This window comes from Euprymna scolopes, chromosome 1, assembly GCF_053919585.1.
Source record: "Euprymna scolopes isolate OS-2025 chromosome 1, ASM5391958v1, whole genome shotgun sequence".
Classification (NCBI taxonomy): domain Eukaryota; kingdom Metazoa; phylum Mollusca; class Cephalopoda; order Sepiida; family Sepiolidae; genus Euprymna; species Euprymna scolopes.
The window spans coordinates 54,750,209-54,772,641 of NC_136482.1; the positions used below are offsets into that span (position 1 = coordinate 54,750,209).

General features: G+C 34.1%; 1 protein-coding gene across 1 annotated transcript; it reads left to right on the plus strand.

The window, feature by feature from the left end:
- The first annotated feature begins 1,484 nt into the window (after positions 1-1,484).
- On the plus strand, positions 1,485-15,445 carry LOC145297454 (uncharacterized). The gene is made up of 5 exons (XM_080143370.1): positions 1,485-1,584; positions 6,957-7,007; positions 9,731-9,769; positions 10,114-10,764; positions 15,316-15,445. Exons 2-4 carry the CDS (start codon positions 6,977-6,979, stop codon positions 10,707-10,709), a joined length of 666 nt encoding a protein of 221 aa, XP_079999496.1. The 5' UTR covers positions 1,485-1,584; positions 6,957-6,976; the 3' UTR covers positions 10,710-10,764; positions 15,316-15,445.
- The last annotated feature ends 6,988 nt before the right edge of the window (positions 15,446-22,433 follow it).

The window sequence follows — 22,433 nt, forward strand, 5'->3', positions numbered from 1 at the left end:
GTTCGAAAAGTTACAGGATTGACCCATCAATTTGTCGCCTTAAACTAAACAATACTACAGCTTTATTTTAAAATATTTATTGAAAAATCAATTCAGGTAACTTGATTATATAGTATAGCTGACATCTATACAATGCAACTGCCTCAGCATCAGTCCTTGCCTTGATATGATCCGGTACTGAGAGCATATTTTTTCCACAAGCACCGACGAGCAGACACGGAATGGCACCAGGAGATCACCACATTCTTCAGCACATCCAGGTACACTTTGGTGTTAACTTTCAAACGGCCTTCGAAGGTGAGAGGTTGCATGATATGGACCTCACTTGAAAACAAATCGAAGACCATAAATGTGGCCCGAAACTTCGTTGAGCTGTGCCCACGGACGTTGAACCGTCCGGATATGCATATTGAGGGTTCTGGCAATAGTCATGTTGTCATAACTTGAATCGGTAGTGACGAATCTTCGATTTCGCTCACTGAACATTGTCACTTTCAAACATGATAGAAGGCTCCTATTGCACTTGGGGTATTCGTGCACAACTGGCCAACTAGTAGATTGTCTGCAAAAAAAAAAGAAAAGAAAAAGAAAAAGAAAACCGATTTTCATCAAACAGAAGTGGAATCATATCGGCTTTACTGGGGCGACAATTTCATCGTTCCACCCTGTACTTCTGAAAATGATCTGAGATTATAATGACCGAAACTTTGTGAAAATAACACTCGAGATTAATACATAATAATCCAAATCATACGAATTATCAATGCTCATATAAAATATTCAGACATTATTTATATATTTTCCCATATGCATTTTATATTTTTATACTATATTTAAATACGCGAGTTTTAAAACGCGAACTGTTAATATCTAAAGTGAATAATGTCAACTTTACAACTAAACAGTAAAAATTCTATTTGCTTCTTGAATCCAAGACAAATTGGTATTGTATATCGTTAAGGATATTTTTCATGCAATCAAATAATAGAATCGGTTTAAATAACGGTTTTCCCACCCTGCCCAATTTTTACCGGAATATATTCCCGTTATCTTTGTGAAAATCTGAAACAAAATAATTCATTGCCGGTGTAAATTTGCTAAATCAGATTAGCTATTGGTGCTAACATAGAATTTATGGCTCAGTCAATCTTGCAAAACAAGTTCATTGAATAGAACTGTAATATCTGTCTGTTTTCATTCAATAAATTGTACTAAATATCCGTTACAATTCCCAGACTTGCAAAATTATTGTTATTATTATGAGAGGCTAATTTTATAAATTTAATGTTCATGCATTAATTGGTTCCCTTGTTCATTTCTGAACAATTGAATTCCAGGACATCGTGAGAAAAGGTAACCGTGCTTTATGCTTGACTCACTTTTTATTAATTTAAAGCAAATCAGTGTTAATAGATTGAATTGGAATTCTGACAGCGAAACGAAGTTTTCTCATGACATTTAGACACAATAGCGATATTATTAGATTCATTCTCCCGATGTCAAAATGTTGCTATAAAAGCCATCTGCAAAAGTCATTCGTCGTAATCTCCAATTTGATCACCCATCGTTTGACCATCCATTTCCGTAAGTATTCGCACTTTGTATGTTTTCATTTAACTTTCCTCTTAAAATTTAGCGCTTCAAACATAAAATCGAGCAGAAATCTTTGACCAATATTATGATATAGAAAACTCGCAATTTTTTAGAAAAATGTAACTGAAATATTTGAAAAAATGTATACATATATATTCGTGTGTGTGTGTCTATAAAATAATTTTTTCGAATCCACAAGTCGTATTTATTAAACATTTCAAACGTTGAATTTTAAGCGTAACATCTCTCTTGAGTAATTGAGATGTGGTACTGCATATTATATGATATACGATGTCATCATTAATCTACTAACGCCAATATGTCATCCGTTTTTGAAAGATTATATCGTGCCCTTGATATGTATTTTAATTATAAGAAATATCAAAGATGAGAAATTAAAATCCTTAACATTTTGACGTTTGGCATCATTAAATTATGCACGCACGCATGTATATATATATATATATATATATATATATATATATATATATATATGTATATATATTCACATATATATATATACATATACATATTTATATATATGTGTATCATGTAATATATTTAGGGTAATAAACAAAAAAGTGGGCATTTTAATAGTTACATTAGTGAGGATTATATGGGGAACAGTAACAATATTTCTATATATAAAATTCAAATTATCCAACAATTATCATTCAATTAATACTTACTATACTTTTCCTTAGTTGTTTTTTGTTACTGTTATATTTACTCTAAACAAGGCACAGTGATACTTTGACGTACTGGCCTAATATTTGAAACCACATTTACATGGATACTATGTAGGGAGTTTAGCATCGAAATTTCTGTTCACATTACACTTGAACTTCTGAATGTCAGTACAGTTAGGAAGCAGGTGTCCGGGCGGAATTTAAAAGTCTAGCCGTTCAAGAAAACACACCTTTGTAAGTAAAAGGTTCTCCAGTGCAGAAGTGGGCTTTTGCTGCTTGTTGAATTTATTACAAGATCTACATCGTGGGTGTCCAAGAACTTTGGGATTATCGAAGCACATCCATTAAAATATTTTCCATACTTATAAGGAATAATATTTTATTTTTGATGATTTAACAACATACTTGTTCTATGCATATGTAGACGATGGCCAACACTTGGTAAAGCCATTAAATCCAGAACGATGACATTTCTGCGTATAAATTAGATTGTTTTATTTAAAAATTATTGAGTAAATACTTTGTAATTAGTTGCAGGAAATGATTTGATGCAAAAAACTTTAACTTCGATTCGATAGTAAAACAAAGTTTATCTTCATCTATCATATGTCGCACGTTCTAACGAAAATTCAACAAAAACAGAAGAACGAGGGCATAATCATGTTTATTGTAACCACAAATAAACGGTCATTTTTATACTTGAAAGTGTGCTACTTGTCCAAATATCCTATATATGAATTTTAAACTTTGAATACCAAATATTCTAAAAGGAGTTTAAATATTTCGTTGTGTTGAATATTTTCATAATAAATGCTACGCAATTATGCAAAAATGTATAAAATTGTGCATAAATAAAATCTAGCTTAATAGTAAAATGAAACCAATCGTTCAATAAGAAACCATAAAAATGAATAAGTAATTCGTTAACGCCCGTTTTTCAAAGAAATATGCAAATTAATTAACCGATATGCAGTCTCCTGCAGATCAATGACTGTGTATATATAAAAGTTTAGTTTAATATTTGTTAAATAGAAAAAGTTCGCCTTTTCCCGCTTTTTTCACGCGTTTCATTCACGGCTTATTAGTGTAGTTGTCTTAAAAAAGTCGTTTAAAGGCAATATAGCAAGTTCGTCTTGTCTAAATCTGTCAGGTTTTAGTTTGGATTCGTACTTAATTCCATACGCTTATTTTTACTATTATTCAAACAACTCTGAAACTGAAAACGCTTTTTCTGGTACTGAATATTGTACTAAAATATAGATACATTAACAGATGTATTTTTAAATCTTACTTAAGAGCAAACTGTTAAAATCAAGTGTCCAGCAACTGAATTAAACATAAAACAAGCAAGCTGGCCGGCGTTTCCCGGTCGTAATATACGCTTACATAGTATAATTAAATCCATGCAGATTTCAAATTTATTATAATAGAGCCAATTCTCTATCGCTGATTTTGTACCTAATATATCGTAGTGATTTAAAAAGTAAACAACGACTTGTGTGCCATCAACTAGAATGGAAACCAAAACAGCTAATGTTTTAAATCTATATGTATGCAACAACTGTAAAAAAATAACACTATTCAACCTATAAATTTTGATTGACATATACGCAGAAAAAAAACTAGTATAATAATCAATTTATTTATTGCGGACTCTTATACTCATCTTTTTTAGTTGTTATTTTCACAACGTTTTGGTCAACTATTCCTCTGGCCTTCGTCAGGTTGTAACCTCCACGGGATAACAACTCTGAATCTCCTAACTGCATCCTCGGCAATTACTGCCTTCCATAGTTGTTGTCGTCTCACCACGTTTTTTGGCCAAGTAAGGCTCTGGTCGGCTTTGGGTAGAGTTGAAACCGCTTTCCTCAGACAATGCTCACTTGAAACCGTAGAGACTCAACGTCTCTATCCACTGCGCCACTGGCCTCGAAGGGCGATCAAGGTTGTATTTTTTTGTCTTATAAATCCAAGTTTATTTATTATCTGATCTTCCATAGTTGGGTCCGTGCCGAATGGTATATGCATTATGTAATTGGAATTACTTATTGAGAAACGTCGTGAAACAACAATTAAAAAAGATGAGGATAATAGTCCGCAATAAATCAATTAATAAACAATGCTCATCTCAATGATGCATTCCAATTAAATAATATATAGTATAATCAACTTCCGCTAGGCCCAAGTTCATTTGCAATCGTGTCCCCTCAGCACCTATTTAAACGGTTAAAAAACGAATTGAAAGTATGCTACAGGTCCAAATACCTTATATATGAAGTTTAAAATATGGTAGTCGGTTGATGAGGGGTCTGAAGAGTAAGGCGGATGATATAGAGTTTCATAGCTCAATTCGTTCAATTTTTGCAGGATCGTTTTAGCACTGCGCGGTCAAGCATTGTCGTGAAAGAGCATTTGCCCTTCTCTGTGTATTAATGTTGGGTGTTGTTGTCGAAGTTTCTAATGTATTTCATCTATTTGTTAACAGTACTTCTCTGCTGTAATGGTTTCGACTGCATTCAAAAGTTGTAATAAGTGAGATCGATCGCAGACCAAAAAACATTCAGCATGGTCTTCTGTTGGTGCAACTCTGGCTTCGGAAAGTTTCGTGGACCTTTGTCGGCGTCTAACTACTGAGTTTCGCATCGCTGGTTGTCGTAAGAAACCCGCTTTTAATCGCAAGTCACAACCCGGTTGAGAAACAGGTTGTTCTTGTTGCGTAAAAGAAGAGATGATGGCACTTCATAACGGCGTTTCTTTTGTTGTCGTCCAATTCGCAAAGCACCCAATTATCAAGTTTCTTTTTGTCTTTCCAATTTCTCTCAAATGGTTGGAAATCTTCGTATACGTTACGTATAATCCAGAAGCAAGTTCTCAAACAGCTGTACACTAAATTGGCTTTGACTAAGACTCTTAATTAAATGTTGTCAACATCCGATGGTTGACTACTACACTTTCAAGATTGTCACTGCCACAAAATTTCTTAAACCACCATCGTGCTGAGCGTTTAGAAGTCGTTCCTGGACCAAACATTTCGTTGATATAACGAACTGTTTTAGCAGCTTTGTGGCCTAAATTGAATTGTAATAAATGTTATTCGAATTTGCATTTTTCTCTCTTGTATTCAGCGTTGTGATATAATTGTTTTAATACAATTGTAATTAAAATAATTAGAGAGAGTGAAAAACGCCATTTAAAATGATATATAAAGTAAAAGTATTAAAACGAAAACTAAAAATTTGAAAATACTTAATTAGAAATTCAAATTTAACATTCCGTAAGAATTTTCGCCACAACCGAATAGTATTTATTGTTTGTCTACTTCTTTTCACTCATATATATATATATATATATATATATATATATATATATATATATATATATATATATATATATATATATATGCGTGTGTGTGTGTGTGTGTGTGTGTATGTGCTAATATCGGGCATGTATCATCTTACATCTTATTATTTATTTCTATTAATAAAAAAAAACTCGTTATAATTTTCAACTCCTTAAAAAAAAGTTCTGCCGACGATATTAGTGAAGGTTTAATATACATACATATATATATATATATATATATATATATATATATATATATATATATATATATATATGTAAATGCCCATTGAAAAGTAATATATATGTTCATGCGTTAGTTACTGAGCGCACTTTAATAACTACAAGGTGAAACCATAAAACTGTCACCCTAGAAAAAATGAAGAGATTTCATTTCCGTTTGATATTGCAGACCATCTACTACTTGGCCGGTTGTGTACAAATTCCTAGAGCGATAGGAGCCGTCTATCATGTATGAATGTGACACAATGTTCAACAAGCGAGATCGGAAATGTGTCTGTATAATTCGTGCTCTCTACTGATCCAAATTATTTCAACAGGACCATTGACATCACCCTAAAAATGCATCGCTGAATATCCAGGAATAAAAGGAACTTCCCAAAGTGAGGGAAACAAAGTTTCCGGTCACGGTTATGGTCTTTGGTGTGTTTCCAAGTAAGGCCTACACTATGCCTCCTCACATTTTCGAAAGCAACTGGAAAGTCAACACCAAATGGATGTGCTAAAGAATGTGTTACAATCAGGTAGCCGCTGATAAATCCTGGGTGTAGCAGCAGGACTCAGCCCACAAGTCCAAAGCTTGACTCTAGAAGAAGTGTTTCGACTTTGTACCCTTCTCCTCTAACCTGAACTGCTGGACTCCTTTGTTTGGTCATACGTCGAGAACATCACCAAAATGATATCCCACAATACCAAAGCCAGACTGATCACCGATATCTCCTGAGTTTCTGCCGAGTTTTTGCCGAACTACTGGCGGAGTTTGTAGAAATGGTAGGCTCCCGGTTCCGGAACCGAATTGATGTTTTTAAAATGAAACACTAGTTTTACTTTCTGTAGGGCAACAAATTTATCATCCTTTCCTTTATCCACTATCTTATGATATTAAATTATCACTCAAACACAGGCATATATATATATATATGTATATATATATATATATATATATATATATATATATATATATATATATATATATATACATATATATATCAGCAAAATTCATTTACAGTATCGTTTTTTCCCTTTATATATTCATACAAATGACATAAATTCTCTGGAAAAACTTGCATTATTTTTTCGTCTATCTTTTAACAGTGTTCTAATCAACCGAAGACATGAAAGCAACAATGATCACTTTATTAGCAGGTAAGTCATTCTTTCGAAATATCTATTGCATACATATCCTACTTTTAATACACGGAAATCGCTAAAACATAATAAGGTAAACCATTATCTAATTGTGCTTGACATCAACATAACAGAGTTATAAGTCAAATAAGTTTTCAGTGACATTTATTTTAGGTTATAAGTTTTAATCCTCGCGCTAAATTGGAATAACATGAATGTTACATTCCATATCAGAAAGTAACAATCTACGATTCTTTCAAAATACCGCCTGGCTTTCTTATTTCGACAAAACTATAATTAAACTGTTATTTCCAACCAATTGCCGTAAAAACAATTACCAAGGTGAAAATAGTACCACGATTATTCCAAATAATAAAACTCTGTCGTCGTTAAATTTTATATAAAAATTGATTATGGTAAATATATGTATTATACATTTATTAGTAGAAATACTTACGCGCATTATATATATATATATATATATATATATATATATATATATATATATATATATATACTAGCTGTACCCGGTCACGCGTTGCTGTGGTTGTTTAAATGGAACACAAAAAAGACAAAAGGTATGTTTCTCATGTTTATGTTCTCAATACAATATTTGTGGATACACAATATTTTGAGATGTCCCTTTTTTAGAAATTTTAGCCATTTCCCTTGTGCTGGCGTCACATGTTGAGAGACAAAACAAACAATTTTTTTCGTTGAATCATGGAAGACCTAAATAATTGTAACATGGAAATTATATAGATAGAATTGCTTATTCTTGAAATTGACAAAAACTGTAAGTGTTTTTTAAATTGAATATCAACTTTTCGGCGGGCCGATTTTTATCGGCCGATTGTACAATAAATACCCCGTATATATATATATATATATATATATATATATATATATATATATATATATATATATATATATATATATTGGTACTCTTGCAGAATTTGACCCCGATCCTCGGGATTTTTAGTCATTTCGGGCTCGACCGGCAGTAACCAAGCAAAGTAACAGACGAATATCAAAACAAACCGGAAAAATAGAAATGCAATAAATAAAAAATAACAAAACCTACAGTAAATTTACTGAATATATATAATTAAACGCACTACTGAATATATAATTAAACTCACTACTGAATATATATAATTAAACTCACTACTCGTTCAAGCAGCCGCCAATAGCGTAATGGTTAGGAGCCTTGACTGCCGTACAAACGGTCGGGTTTCAATCCTGGCTTGAGGTAGTTGCCTGTCTAGCCGCACTGATGAGCTGTGAAACAGCGAAACAGTACTGTATGTGGATGACTATAATGCTCCTCACCTTGAGTTGAGCATATTGAGAAGTGAAACACGAATTACCATTAGCATATAAGCGGCGCTCTTTGTGTAAACAAATCGAGCGGAGGTATTTCAGACGATATCAAAACATCGTTAAACTCACTACTCGTTCAAGCAGCCGCCAATAGCGTAATGGCTAGGAGCCTTGACTGCCGTACAAACGGTCGGGTTTCAATCCTGGCTTGAGGTAGTTGCCTGTCTAGCCGCACTGATGAGCTGTGAAACAGCGAAACAGTACTGTATGTGGATGACTATAATGCTCCTCACCTTGAGTTGAGCATATTGAGAAGTGAAACACGAATTACCATTAGCATATAAGCGGCGCTCTTTGTGTAAACAAATCGAGCGGAGGTATTTCAGACGATATCAAAACATCGTTAAACTCACTACTCGTTCAAGCAGCCGCCAATAGCGTAATGGTTAGGAGCCTTGACTGCCGTACAAACGGTCGGGTTTCAATCCTGGCTTGAGGTAGTTGCCTGTCTAGCCGCACTGATGAGCTGTGAAACAGCGAAACAGTACTGTATGTGGATGACTATATATATATATATATATATATATTTCACAAGAAAATTGCATTTTGTTTATTTACTTTTATTAGTCTTTTGCAATATTTTTATCAACAAAAGTTTGTTTTTTTTCTTTCTAAGAAACTGATTTTTTTAATCGTAAATTGTTAGGTAAAAGTTGTTTTTGATAAAAAAAAAAAAACGAAAAGTTTTTTCAAGAAAATTTACAAATTATTTTTTGTCAACACATGTTATAAAAAACAGAAAAAATACTCATCATCCAAGAAATAATTTAAAAATTACATTTTTGTATAGCCCCCAAATGTCTATTTAATGTTTCAACTTTTATGTTGACCGAAAGTTCCTTTTAGTGATGTCACGTGAGCGGAAAATAACCAGTGGGCGGTGATTCCTCCCCCACACAAAACAAATAAAAATAATATTGGCAACAAATGGTTACAAAGAAAACTATTTTTATCATCGGTGAAAATATAAACAAGAAAATCAAGGTGAAATGGAATATCAAAAACATGTAAAAAAACGTGAATTAAGACCCATTTTTACGTGAATGTCTACATTCATTTGAAGTAATCTACGTAAATATACAGATGAAAAAATTAATATTACAGTAAAGGTGCAAAAGTTTTTTCACAGTTATGTGATATTTTAAAAATGTAATGATCTATATATATACATATATATATACATACATATATATATAAAACTTTATATATATATATAAATTACTTTTTATATATACAGTTTTATATATATATAAAACTTCATATATTTTATATAAGTAACTTTATATATATTTATTTGTATATATATATATATATATATATATATATATATATATATGCATTTACTTTTTTTTTTACAGTGATCGCGTTCAGCAATTATGCAGCAGCCATCTTACCAGGTAAATATCCTTACGAATTTTCTATATTTCACTGAGTAAGACATTTCATTAACTACATGTATTGTGAACGTGTCATATCGTGTCGGTGCGCGTGAGTGTCGATTTTCTCTATTAATTTGGTTATAACGATATCGATTTTTAAACTTTTTTCAATCTGAGCGTATGTAAATTTTTGTAATAAAATCAAGTAATTGTATAATCCTTTGATATGAAAACAAATATGAGTGTAATGCAATTCACACATTGCATAATAATAATGTAAGACAATTGTAATGTTTTGAATAGTTGTCTAGAATCTTTATGTTTTTAATTAATGTTTAGAATCTTTCTATTTTTACGTCAAGGTGTCTACGGTGGATGGGGAGTAGGTAGTTACGGCTATCCAACCTCAGCGTCTTATAGCAAAACAACTCATCACGCTCCAGTCGGAATTGGTGGTCTCTACGGTGGATGGGGAGTTGGTGGTTACGGCTATCCGGTAACAGCAACTTATAGCCAGACTACTAACCACGCCCCATACGGATATGGAGGTCTTTATGGAGGATGGGGAGTTGGTGGTTACGGCTATCCGGTAACAGCATCTTATAGCCAGACTACTAACCACGCCCCATACGGATATGGAAGTCTTTATGGAGGATGGGGAGTTGGTGGTTACGGATATCCAGCCGCATCGACTTATAGCCAAACTACTAACCATGCCCCATACGGGTATGGAGGTTATTATGGAGGAAGGGGACTTGGTGGTTACGGATATCCAGCCACATCGACTTATAGCCAAACAACAAACCATGCTCCATATGGATATGGAGGCTATTATGGTGGATGGGGATATCCTGTTGGAGCTGTCGGATGGAATTATGGTGGATACGGTTACCCTACAGGTTTTGCTGGAGTTTACCCAGCTGCTACGTCCGTTAGCAGCACTTATCGGCACCACTAAAAACTGGTTTGGTAAAGACAGTTTTTATTGATGCATACACTCCTATACTAAACCGGTGAGTTACAGTATACTGTATTCATTTAAAGAGGATTCAATACAAATATAGTTTTACAATTATAAAAAAAAAACAGAATATATAGTGGCCATTCAATTATGTGTTTTTTCTATTATTAGAACTTTTAAGTTCACTGATTAAAATGATACATATCAAATCTAACCACACTGCATCTATTACAATATTTGATTGTTAATTTGTAAAAATATTTAATTCCGTAAATTAACGAGATCATTATATGTGACATTGGGTTCACGTAATTCGTATTATTGTTTTATGATTTAACTGATTATTTTGAATATAGTTACAATTGTTACTGTGATGATGAATTGATAATATCATGATAACTTAATAATATATATAATAATATAATAATATGATAATGTAAATAGATGTGATCCGTATCATTTCGACGGATTTACGACTCAAACTTCTTAAATGCATGCTTTCTAACTTAAAAACCTTTTAGCCGATCTATCATATCTTTGATTGGTCCTTGGAACACTGGGAATATTTCGAAGTGAAACCGTTATTTGATCTACGGACGTACATTTTTCTTATTTTATTTGGCATAGCCGATTCACTCATGGATTAGTTCAGTTCTAAATTTAAAACCAGTTCTTACGAATCATTTTCTAATCCAACCAAAGAACTTGAAGAAGGTCAGAGGTTACATCGACCGATAATTTGTGCATATAAGTATAAAAAAATAGTAGTCCAGATAATCAAATAATCTTAATAATAATTCTCCTATATAAATGATTCTTAAACATATGTGTATGTGCGTGCATTTATACACGTGCACATTTGTATATAGAATATATATACATATATATATATCTGTGTGTGCTGTGTATGTGTGTATGTGTATGTGTGTGTGTGTGTGTGTGTGTGTGTGTCCGTATGTGTTCTGCATTTTGAAGACTTCTTGATCCTGATCTACGTAAAAAACGGTAACCCTGCGGACGAGTTCGAAGAGGACTGTCAAAAAGTCATTGACTAAAATTCTGAAGTATGATCCTGCATGGGTAAAACTGACGTAACTAGTGGATGCATTAAAATATCCCGTATGTTGAACTTGAATTATGAACAAGTCAAGTATCTAAAGCTCAGAGTCGTTTGGAAACGGTCTCCGGTTAATGCAAGAATAAGCTAGGCGAGATTATATGCTTAGTACAAGAATATATATCTCTCTTCTTCACGCGCGTTGTAGCCCTCTATATCTGCCCGATAAATATATCCGCAAATTAAATAAAACCTATGTATTGGTTACGTTACTCTTTGCTTCGAAAATCCCTGCGATAGATGATCACTATAAAGATTTTCTACACGTTATAACTTACAACCAGCAAAAAAAAAAAATCTAAGAGCGTCTTCAACACCTCACATCAAACTTTACTCGCTACATATCACCTTGTATATGTTATTATGCTTATAATGCTTGGTTTATATACACGTTTATCTATAACAGTGTAGTAAATAATGGGCGATCAACAATTCCCCCATTATCCAACAATCTCTAGAGGGCTAATCTGCTTGCCCATCGGGTTGCCTCCAATTTTACTTTGGGCCCAGCAAACTATTCCCTCCCAGAATTTCCTCTGCGAGCAGAATCTGCACGGTATGATCTGAAAATTTTCCCTTTTAAAGTACATGATATCTATAAAAAACCTAGACACCTCAAAAGCATGTGGTATTGATGCCATCCCGGCTGTACTATTAAAAATGCTCTGCTGAGGTTGTTCCATTGCTCTACAAGCTTTTCAACAAATGCTTTAACAAATCTTGCTCTTCTGACTGCTGAAAAACTGCTTCTGTGGTACCAGTTTAATATAACTCTTGTAAGAAAACTGAAACATTAAATTATCGCGCCATTAGCCTCCTTTCTCCATTTTTGTCCAAATATTTGAATCCATAATTAATCAAGCTATGTCCAAAACCTCACAGATGCTAAACGTCTGTTTGACCTACATTAGGCAGTTACGTAATCCCGTTTTACTGCAATTATCCTAACTGTAATCTTTTAACGTATGTATTATGCACTGGATAAAACAGGGTAGGCTTGGGCAGTCACCTTTTGACAGTGTATGGTGCGAAGTTTTCTCATGAAAATCAGATTCTATGGTATTACTGAACGAATACTTAATAGGATTCAATCTTTCTTAAAAAGGAGAATTTATAGTTGTCCTCGATGGTCGTATGCGAAAAAATATGATATAAATGGGGGCATACCTCAAGGGTAGATCATGGAACCTTTATTAGTCTTGATATTCATAAATGACCTCCCTGATACAATTGTTTCTGATATGGGTATAATTACTGATTACACCACGCTCTATAACAGACATGGGGGGGGGAACGAATGAAGACGTATCCAAGGCAATTGCAGACGTTCTTAAGGAAGACTCTGTAGTAGAATGGAGACTAAAATGGATGGTCACATTCAATGCTACTAATACTAAGCTCGTTTCCTTTAATAACTATAAAAACTGCTTATCAACCGATAGCCATAGTTAATAAAACATTACCTGAAAGTACATCATACAAACTCCCCTCACAGGGAACAAGAGTTGTAACGGATACACTGAGGACATTGCTAAGGTTGCTGCATATAAGGTGGGCTCTCTCTACCGTGATATAAAATTACTTACTCCTGAGAGTATTTTGTACTTCTACAAGGCCGCCATTCACCGATGGAGTATTGTTGCCACATTTGGGCTGGTACATTTGCTACTAGTCTCTCACTCTTAGACAAGATTCAAAAAAGTGTCTCTAACCTAATAGGTCCCGCACGGTCAGTTAGGCTTCAATCGCTGTCGTAAATATCCCTGAAAAAACCGACAAGCAGCAAAATTCCACCTCTACACGATAGAAAAATCTTTCTACTCTAATAGTGTCTTTCTTTTGATTGCAACAGGTTCCAGGTTCTTGTTTCAATGACTTGAAGAAGTTCAATTGTAATGTAAACATACATCTTACTGCTCAACTCCGTACATAGTACCCCTGAAAAGTATGTCGTAGATAGAAACCTCCTACATAAAGTGGCATTTTGCATTGTTTGGGGTGAAAATGCAATAATATATATATATATATATATATATATATATATATGTGTGTGTGTGTGTGTGTGTGTGTATGTGTGTGTGTTTGTTTGTTTTCTATAGAATTGGTACGTTGCATTTAGATAATCGATATTTATTTCATATATTACAAAGTTTAGCGTGTGATAAAATACGTCAATATAGGTGCAATGTCTTCAAATTTGTTATATTATTCTACGATGTATAAATATATAGAAAAGTGATACTAAAGAAAAACAGTATTTCTTTTAAAATATTCAATGAACGTTTCTTCTTTTTTATGTGTATTTTTGAAAGTGTCTGTATTGAGAAAAAATACAAAAAAAAAAAATGTGCGGTGCGTTTCTAACGTAACCATATTTTTTTTCGAACAAAATAATAGATGTTAGAATTCCAGTCATATGGTGGGTCAATAATGTGAATTAAATAAAAATCGAATAAATATTCATAGTTAGGAAAAAAGTTACAAGTAGTCGAAAACATGTATATATAGAGAGAGAAAATAAAAATTATGTGTTTATCAACGTTTCGTCTTTATTTCGAGATTTCCTCTAGATAAAGACGAAACGTTGATGAACACATAATACGGTTTGTTCCTGTTTTATTTTCTCTATTTTGTCGGAATACTATTTCCATCATTTTCATCATATATATATATATATATATATATATATATACAGAAAGAGAGAATAAAATAAAAATAATGAGTAAAGTTACATGAGACATTTACTACATTATAAGGTCAATAAAAATATGGCATGGAAAATAGAATTTAATTATATATTAAAGTTATCAAGCATAGTGTAGAAATGAAGTGAAAATTAAGTTCAATCTCAGTATATTTATTTTGTATATTTTGTATATCACGAAAATATTTAAGAAAACAAGCTTTGTATATATATATATATATATATATATATATATATATATATATATATGTATATATACATATATATATATGCAAGTATATACATACATATAAATATATTTATATGTGTATGTGTGTGTTAGACGTACACAAATGCATTGTATATACATATTAAATGCTAATTTTATTAACTCAACTATTTACGTTATAAGTCAATATTTCTGAAATAGAGTACTAATTAATCCAATGTCAAACTATTTTATATATTTTGTAAGCCATACTAATAAATCTGTATTTTTTATTAACTTATATAAGAATGTGATCCCTACTTTTATTGAGTTTTATATCAGATATTGTACACCCCCCATATATATATATATATATATATATATATATATATATATATATATATTATTTCAATCCCATTAGCACCATGAAATACATTTTTATTCTCCAATCTTATAGACAGACAATTTAATGTCTTCATCATTTAATTGATGACTTGGTCATAGTATATTCTAAATGATCTATATATCTCATTGTTCATCTCATAATTTTAATAATATTTTTAAATGCTTATATTTCTGCTTTTTTTCTTTTCAGAATATACCACTAAACATTTACCATCTTTGGAAATGGCCATCTTTCTATTTCTAAGAATAGATGTAATTCTAAAAAACACACATCTCAATTCTGTATTGATCTTATATGGAATAATAAATTTGACCATTCATGTTTTTAGTTTGTTGTATTTCTTTCTGAACTACTAATTTGTATGTCTTATATATAAAGCGTTACATATAATGTATAAAGATTTGCACTTTTATTTTAACGCTGGGAATAAGATTTCCGTTTTCTTTCTTTTTAAAAATTCATCACTGTCACAAAAAATGTAATATATATGCCTATACTTGTTCATAAAAATAAACATACACCGACAAATGACGGTTATAATAATACTATTATTATAACCTGCTATTATTGATTTAATTTCACGTTGAATAACAAGATTTTTGCACAATCATCCTATTGTGTAATGTCTGAAACTGAATATTAACTTTTACTTAAAAAAATTAAGAATTAATATAGACGTCTGGATCATCAACAGCACACCTCTTACTTTCAGTATCCTCGTACTGTAAATTTCTTGAATCATATATCACTACTATGATATTTCCTGAATAGATAAAATTTTTCCCCGATCAGCTAAACATCCAGTGATCGTAGATCTAATCTTTATCTAATTCCTTATATCACTTTGAATTTTACCTTAAACTTTCATTCTATCCTTATGCTAAGATATACACCTTATAATACTCTATTCAACTTCTTTTAAAAACAAAATTAGACAGACGCAACTACAATATCAGAGACTCCCTTGAAATGCTTTGGACCTGGCCTAAATTACGGGCTTTAGCAATAAACCACGATACTATGTACCTATTATTTAGTCAAAAACTGTAAAAATACCGCTGTTTGTATGCTACGTATTCCAATTATATCCTACAGATACTTTACCTCCAATATAACTGCCTTTGTCTGTTTTGCATGACAAACCTTTTTTTCTAAACTCCAGCCTAAACTCTATACTCTAACGTGTAATTATAATGTATTGTTATTTAAACCCTCTCTCCTGATCACGGCTCTATTTCCCAGCTGCCATTAAATCTAATCCATTGAACGTAACTGACTTTATTAATCAATACACATTAACATCTAAAGATTTATACTAAGGCATGCTTTAGAGTATGCTCTTTTTTTTTTTTTTTACAAAGGCATTACCACATTATCAAGGCCAAGAGGCCACTCAAGGATAAGGGTTAAAGAGTGTACAGTAGAAATTGGTCAATATAGTAATCATTAGTAATGAAAATTTGGTAAATTTAATAACTTATATGGAACGGCTCATCAAGAACTTATTTACTTTAGACTTGAACACAACCATATTGTAGTCAGCCGGAAAGCAGGAAAACGGAAGACAATTCCACAGGCGTGCAGTTCTAAGAAAGAAGCTTTGTTCATGGAATCTACGTTTAGGTTTAGGCACAGATAAAGAGTGGGGGAAATTATTGATAGTGTTTACAGCTAGACGAGTGTTTCTTGTGAAAGTTTGGCGAGGGGGGACCATAGATTGAAGCTCAGTTGAACACTTTCCATGAAAATAACGATACATCAGAGACAAACTCGCAACATCTCTTCTGTGAGATAGAGGTTGCAAGGAGGAGAAAAGGACATCTCCTACGAGGCTACGAAGTCTATTTTGAACTCTATCAAGGCAGGACAAGTCCTTTCTAGCAGCTCCTGCCCAGATGTGGCAACAGTATTCCATCCTTGGACGTACCTGGCTCTTATATAGTTATCCCATAGTTAAACTTTAAAGTAGATACTTACTAGCTATAGTCTTACACATAGGTGTAAAGTGATCTATAATAAATAGCAATCCTTTATCTTTTCCCCTTAGATAGAAGATAGTAGTATAATAATTACTACATAAAAACTGAACCGAAACGCTTTGTTATACAAAATACAAACTTCCGGATCTTAAAAGAAAGGCGAAGCTATCTTCCTTCGTTAGATGTCTGAAGAACATATTAATATGTAAAATTCCATATATTCCTATCTACTGAAAACATGCCATTTATCCATTTACACTTTATTATACTTGCAGAATACGCCATAACTTATATATTTTCCATTATATATTTTATTTATATATTTGTACTCCAAATCAAATGTTGTTACTTGTATGTATATTGAGCATACCTCTAATCTTTCTGACGTCTTAAATACTTAGAGTTTGGGCACCAAATTTTAATTCCTAATATCAAATTAATCATACTTTAACATGTAATCCTGTTCCAAAACTAACATATAAACTATATCTAACCTCTCCTACCTCTTTCCCTCTCTCTCTCAAACTAATCCTGTTGCAAATTTAGTTGCATGAATCCTTACTTATCTATTCTCTTCCAGTAACAATGGAAATGAAAAGCAAAAGCATAATAATTTCCTTTTTAATCACTCCAAGGATTGTAACTTTTCAGTAGATATATAGCCTACTACATAACCAATCAACATTAACTATCCATGCGGGGTCGCATAAATACCTGGTTTAGGACCCAGGCGCGGGGTGAACACTTTCGGTGGTGATAAACCCGTAGATTTCCTCTGGTCCTCCGTCTAGGAGAAGGAAAACTCTGAAGCTAAACCTAGGAAAGGGAGCTCTCTTCAGTCCCGGACGACAACCTTCCTAGAGCTGGTGACTCAAACCTAAACTGCTAAAGAAGAAGATAAGCTCCGTCTATCGCCCGGCTTTCATACTCCTTCTTTGCCTATTAGCCTGGCGTAGAGGTGCTATCACGGGGATTCGAGAGAATCATACAGTGGTCGACCTTGTTTCCTGACTAGGGCAATGAATGCTGTTTTCCCACTCCTGCCACATCCCATCCCCCTAAACTGGGCATTGTGGGAGTGCATCATTACCATACATGCCGGTACGGTTGGACTGGACTGACTTTTGTCTAATGGTTTGAGGATATCGGATTGACAGTTCCTGACTGCTGTTTCCAACTGATAGTCCAAACTCTTTGGTAGTGCTTAGAGCGGCTGCTTCATCAACAGTTGTATTATATCGGGATGTTTGTAGTGCTATGCCGGGCATGAAAAAGAACCCTGAACTCATCCCCGGTGTGCTTTCCTTAGGCCACAATCCTGTGGATGATGAGACAGCTGATAGTCTACCTGTATTGCATGTATAATATTCTGCACCACCACTTGTCCAGCACACCTTACTCACCCTAACTGAAACTTTTCAATTAAATAAAATGAAATGACAGATCAAGAAAAAATTACGTTTAAACCAAGACCAAACTAAAAGAAAACCAACCTGTGTTCTCTCTTGAGGCTTGCATTTACGAATATCCGCGGGTTCCGAACTAACTTAGATTATGTTGAATCATTTCTCCTGGTAAACACCCCGGATATGTTAGCATGAAGTGAAACTAACCTACACTCCTCTATTCCTTCTCAACACGTTAACATTTCTGGTTATCTCCCACTCTGCCTTAAGGACTCAGGCAGGCATATGCACGGGCTTGGAGTCTATATTCGTAACACCCTCCCCTGACTAGAGAAACAAAACTAGAAACAGACTACCAGGCCTTTATGTGCTTAAGACTAAACGTGCAACATAATATTAGCTACTATTATTTTCTCTACCGCTCTCTCTCTCTCTCTCTCTCTCTCTCTCTCAACCCAGAACTGTACCCTAATAAACAAAGTCACTAACGGCATAGATATAGCATTCTCCCTCGATAGTAGCGCACAATTACATGTATTTGGTGACTTCAGTGTCCACCACAGTAACTGGCTTAGACTCTCTACTTACACAGACGTAGCTGGTAACACAACAAATATCTTCTCTATATCTCATTTTCTATAACAGACGGTTACATTTCCGATACGTTTCCCAGACCAACAATATCAACATGCTTCACTTCTAGATCTATTTCTGACCACAGTCCACTCGGGAATGCTTATCACTTTGTGATAATAGTAGAAATCACCCTAAATTCTCGACCCAAAACTGAAGACCCACTGCTCAAAACAACGAGGTATTACAAAAAGGCATACTGGGAAGCCATCAGATATCTCATCAGAGATGCTCGATTAGGTAATATCTTTTCTCTTCCAGCTGAAAAGTGTGTAAATGAGGCCAGTGAATAGTTCACAACTGCAATTGAAGCACATGTTCCCACATGGAAATTCTATAGTAAGCTCCACTCTTCCCAATGGTTTACTTTTACTTGTGCAGTTGCCATCGCTCAAAGGCAGCATGCCTACCTCAGATTCAACCTACATAAGTCCAGTTCAAACAGACAGAAGTATATAGAAGCTAGAGGTAATTCTAAGAGAGGATTAGCGACAGCTAAGACAGAATACACTGAAACCGAAGCACAACAATTAGGAGCCCGTGATTTTTGGAAAATCTACAACAGTGTAATAAATAATGGGCAGTCCAGATTCCCCCAATATCAAACAATAATTAGGTTGCTTGCACGGCAACCGAGAAAGCTAACCTGCTTGCCAGTCAATTTGCTCAAACTCCACACTGGATCCAGCACACCACTCCCTCCTCGACTTTCCTTTGGAGACAGACGCCACACTAGATGATTTGAAAATCACACCTTCTCAGGTACATGGTATCATAAAAAAACCTAGACACATCAAAAACAAGTGGACTCGATCTCATTCCGGCTGTGATATTAAAAAAATGCTCCGCTGAAGTTGCTCCAGTTCTCTCCAAACGTTTATACAAATGCCTTAACGAATCTTGCTTTCCTGACTGCAGGAAAACCGCTTCTGTAGTACCAATTTTTAAGTATTTTGGCGATAGAACTGACCCATTCAATTATCGCCTCATTAGCCTTCTCTCGCTTTTAGTCAAAATATTTTAGTCCTTAATTAATCAAGTTCTAGTCCATTACAGCTTACAACTGCTAAAGTCCTGACGGACAATCAATATGGATTTAGGCAAGTCCGTTTCACTGCAGATATCCTACATGCATTTTCTGAACGTATATACCGTTCACTGGACAAAACAGGGGTGGGTAGCGCGGTAGCCCTCGATATATCTAAAGCTTTTGACAGGGTATGGCACGATGGTCTTCTAAGGAAAATTAGATAATATGGAATCACTGAAATAATACATAACGTAATTAAATCCTTCTTAAGTAAGAAAAAATCCAGGTTATCCTTAACAGTAGTACATCTAAACAATATGATATAAATGCAGGAGTACAAGGAGTCTATCCTTTGACCTTTATTATTCCTGATATTCATAAATGTCCTCCCTGATAAAATTGTTTCAGAGATGGGTATATTTGCTGATGACACCATTCTCTCTAACAGGTACGGGGAGAAAACAAATGAACGCATATCTAAGGAAATAGCAGAAACACTAGAGTATGACATCCAATCTGTCGAGGAATGGGGACAAAAATGGATGGTCACATTCAATTCTACCACCACTCAGCTTGTTCCCTTCAATAATTACAGGAGACGAAGCTGGACATTTTCTTACTAAGTGAAACTGGCATAGGGCCAACCACCTCGCTAGACAAATTCATAATTAAACGATACTCAAACTTAACATCTAAATCTGACCCCCAAGATCGTCATGGGTATGGAATATGTGCCTACATCAAAGATGGCTTTCCATGTGGTAGGGAAATCTCCAGAGAAGGTGCTTACTTACCCTATATGTGCTTCCGGGCTTCCGGGCTGCAATTGCTCACACCACTGCATTTATATTTGCCCTCTATCGCCCCTACATAGTGGGGTTACTATCTTTAAGAGCATATCTGAGAAAATTGACCACATCCTGTCTGCTCATCCTTCGGCTAACATTCACATTTGCGGTAATATGTGGAATGGCTGGCCCACTCAAATAAAACCGATGACGAGAGGAGGTTTTGTCATGATTTTGCCATTTCCTATGACCTCACTCAGATTGTTGACGAACCCACCCGTGTGCCCGATACACCCGGTCAATATGCAAGCCTTCTAGACCTTTTCCTCACAACATCCCCTGAGCTGTGTTCATGTTCCGTTCTATCTCCTCTGGGATCCTCTGACCATTTCGTGGTAACAGTTAAGATAAAAATGAAATGTAATAAGACTTCAGACGGGCTCTCCTTATCATGATAGAAAACTACTTACGCATGAAAGTATCCTGCACCTCTATAAGGCCACTATTCGCCATGTATGGAGTACTGTTGTCACATTTGGGCTGGTGCATCAGCTACTTGTCTCTCACTCCTTGACAGAATTCAAAAGACTCGCCGACCTGATAGATCCTGAACTGTCATCTAGACTTCAGCCTCTTTCCGATCGACGAAATTTTGCATCCCTCTGCCTGTTCTACAAGTACTTTAATGGTGAATGCTCTGACGAACTACAAGCACTTGTACCCCCTCGACATGAATACCCCGACAAACCCGACAAGCAGCTAAATCCCACCCCTTTACAGTAGAGATCCCTGGGTTTAAGAAGGCGTTCTACTCCGGTAGTTTCTTTCCCAGAACTTCTAGACTTTGGAACCCCCTTCCAGAATTCTTCTTTCTCAACTGTACTGACATGCAGAAGTTCAAGTGTAATGTAAACAGACTTCTTGCCACTCATCTCCCTTCATAATATCCCTACAACTTATATCCCCGATAGTAGGGAGGAAAATTGAATAAAAAAAAAACGACATTCAATTTCATCAATAGAACATAGTCAAATGAATTGATAAATATAATGTTTAATCTTTGTTTACAAATTTGATAATTGTGTTTGATCTCAAGATTTAAGCAGAGAGTAATACTTTCTGTTTCTACCATTAGCATGATTCGAATAAAAATGAATATAATATTATCTTCAATATTTAGTTAAAAAACAAACTTATTTCCGAATTATTTAATTCATATAATTCAACCACTAGGGGATTGTTATCAGAAGATAAAAACTAGTTTAATTTATTAATAATGATAGACATTTTCCGGATACTGGAATTTTTACTTACTCTCAAATATATTAGAAGTTCCTTTGCACGACGTACGTAAAGAAACAAAACCCAGCATTTTATATTGTGTTTAAGGTATAATTTTATATGACACAAATATTTAAATAAAGAAAAATGTGTATTCTATCTCTCTATACCCGTAGTTTGGTTGACCGTA

Bases quoted from the DNA above. Each gene is read 5' to 3' on its own strand.
- LOC145297454 (XM_080143370.1), top strand. From the start codon at position 6,977: ATGAAAGCAACAATGATCACTTTATTAGCAG. The intron at 7,008-9,730 runs GTAAGTCATTCT...TTTTTTTTACAG, and splicing joins AATGATCACTTTATTAGCAG to TGATCGCGTTCAGCAATTAT. The intron at 9,770-10,113 runs GTAAATATCCTT...TTTTACGTCAAG, and splicing joins TGCAGCAGCCATCTTACCAG to GTGTCTACGGTGGATGGGGA.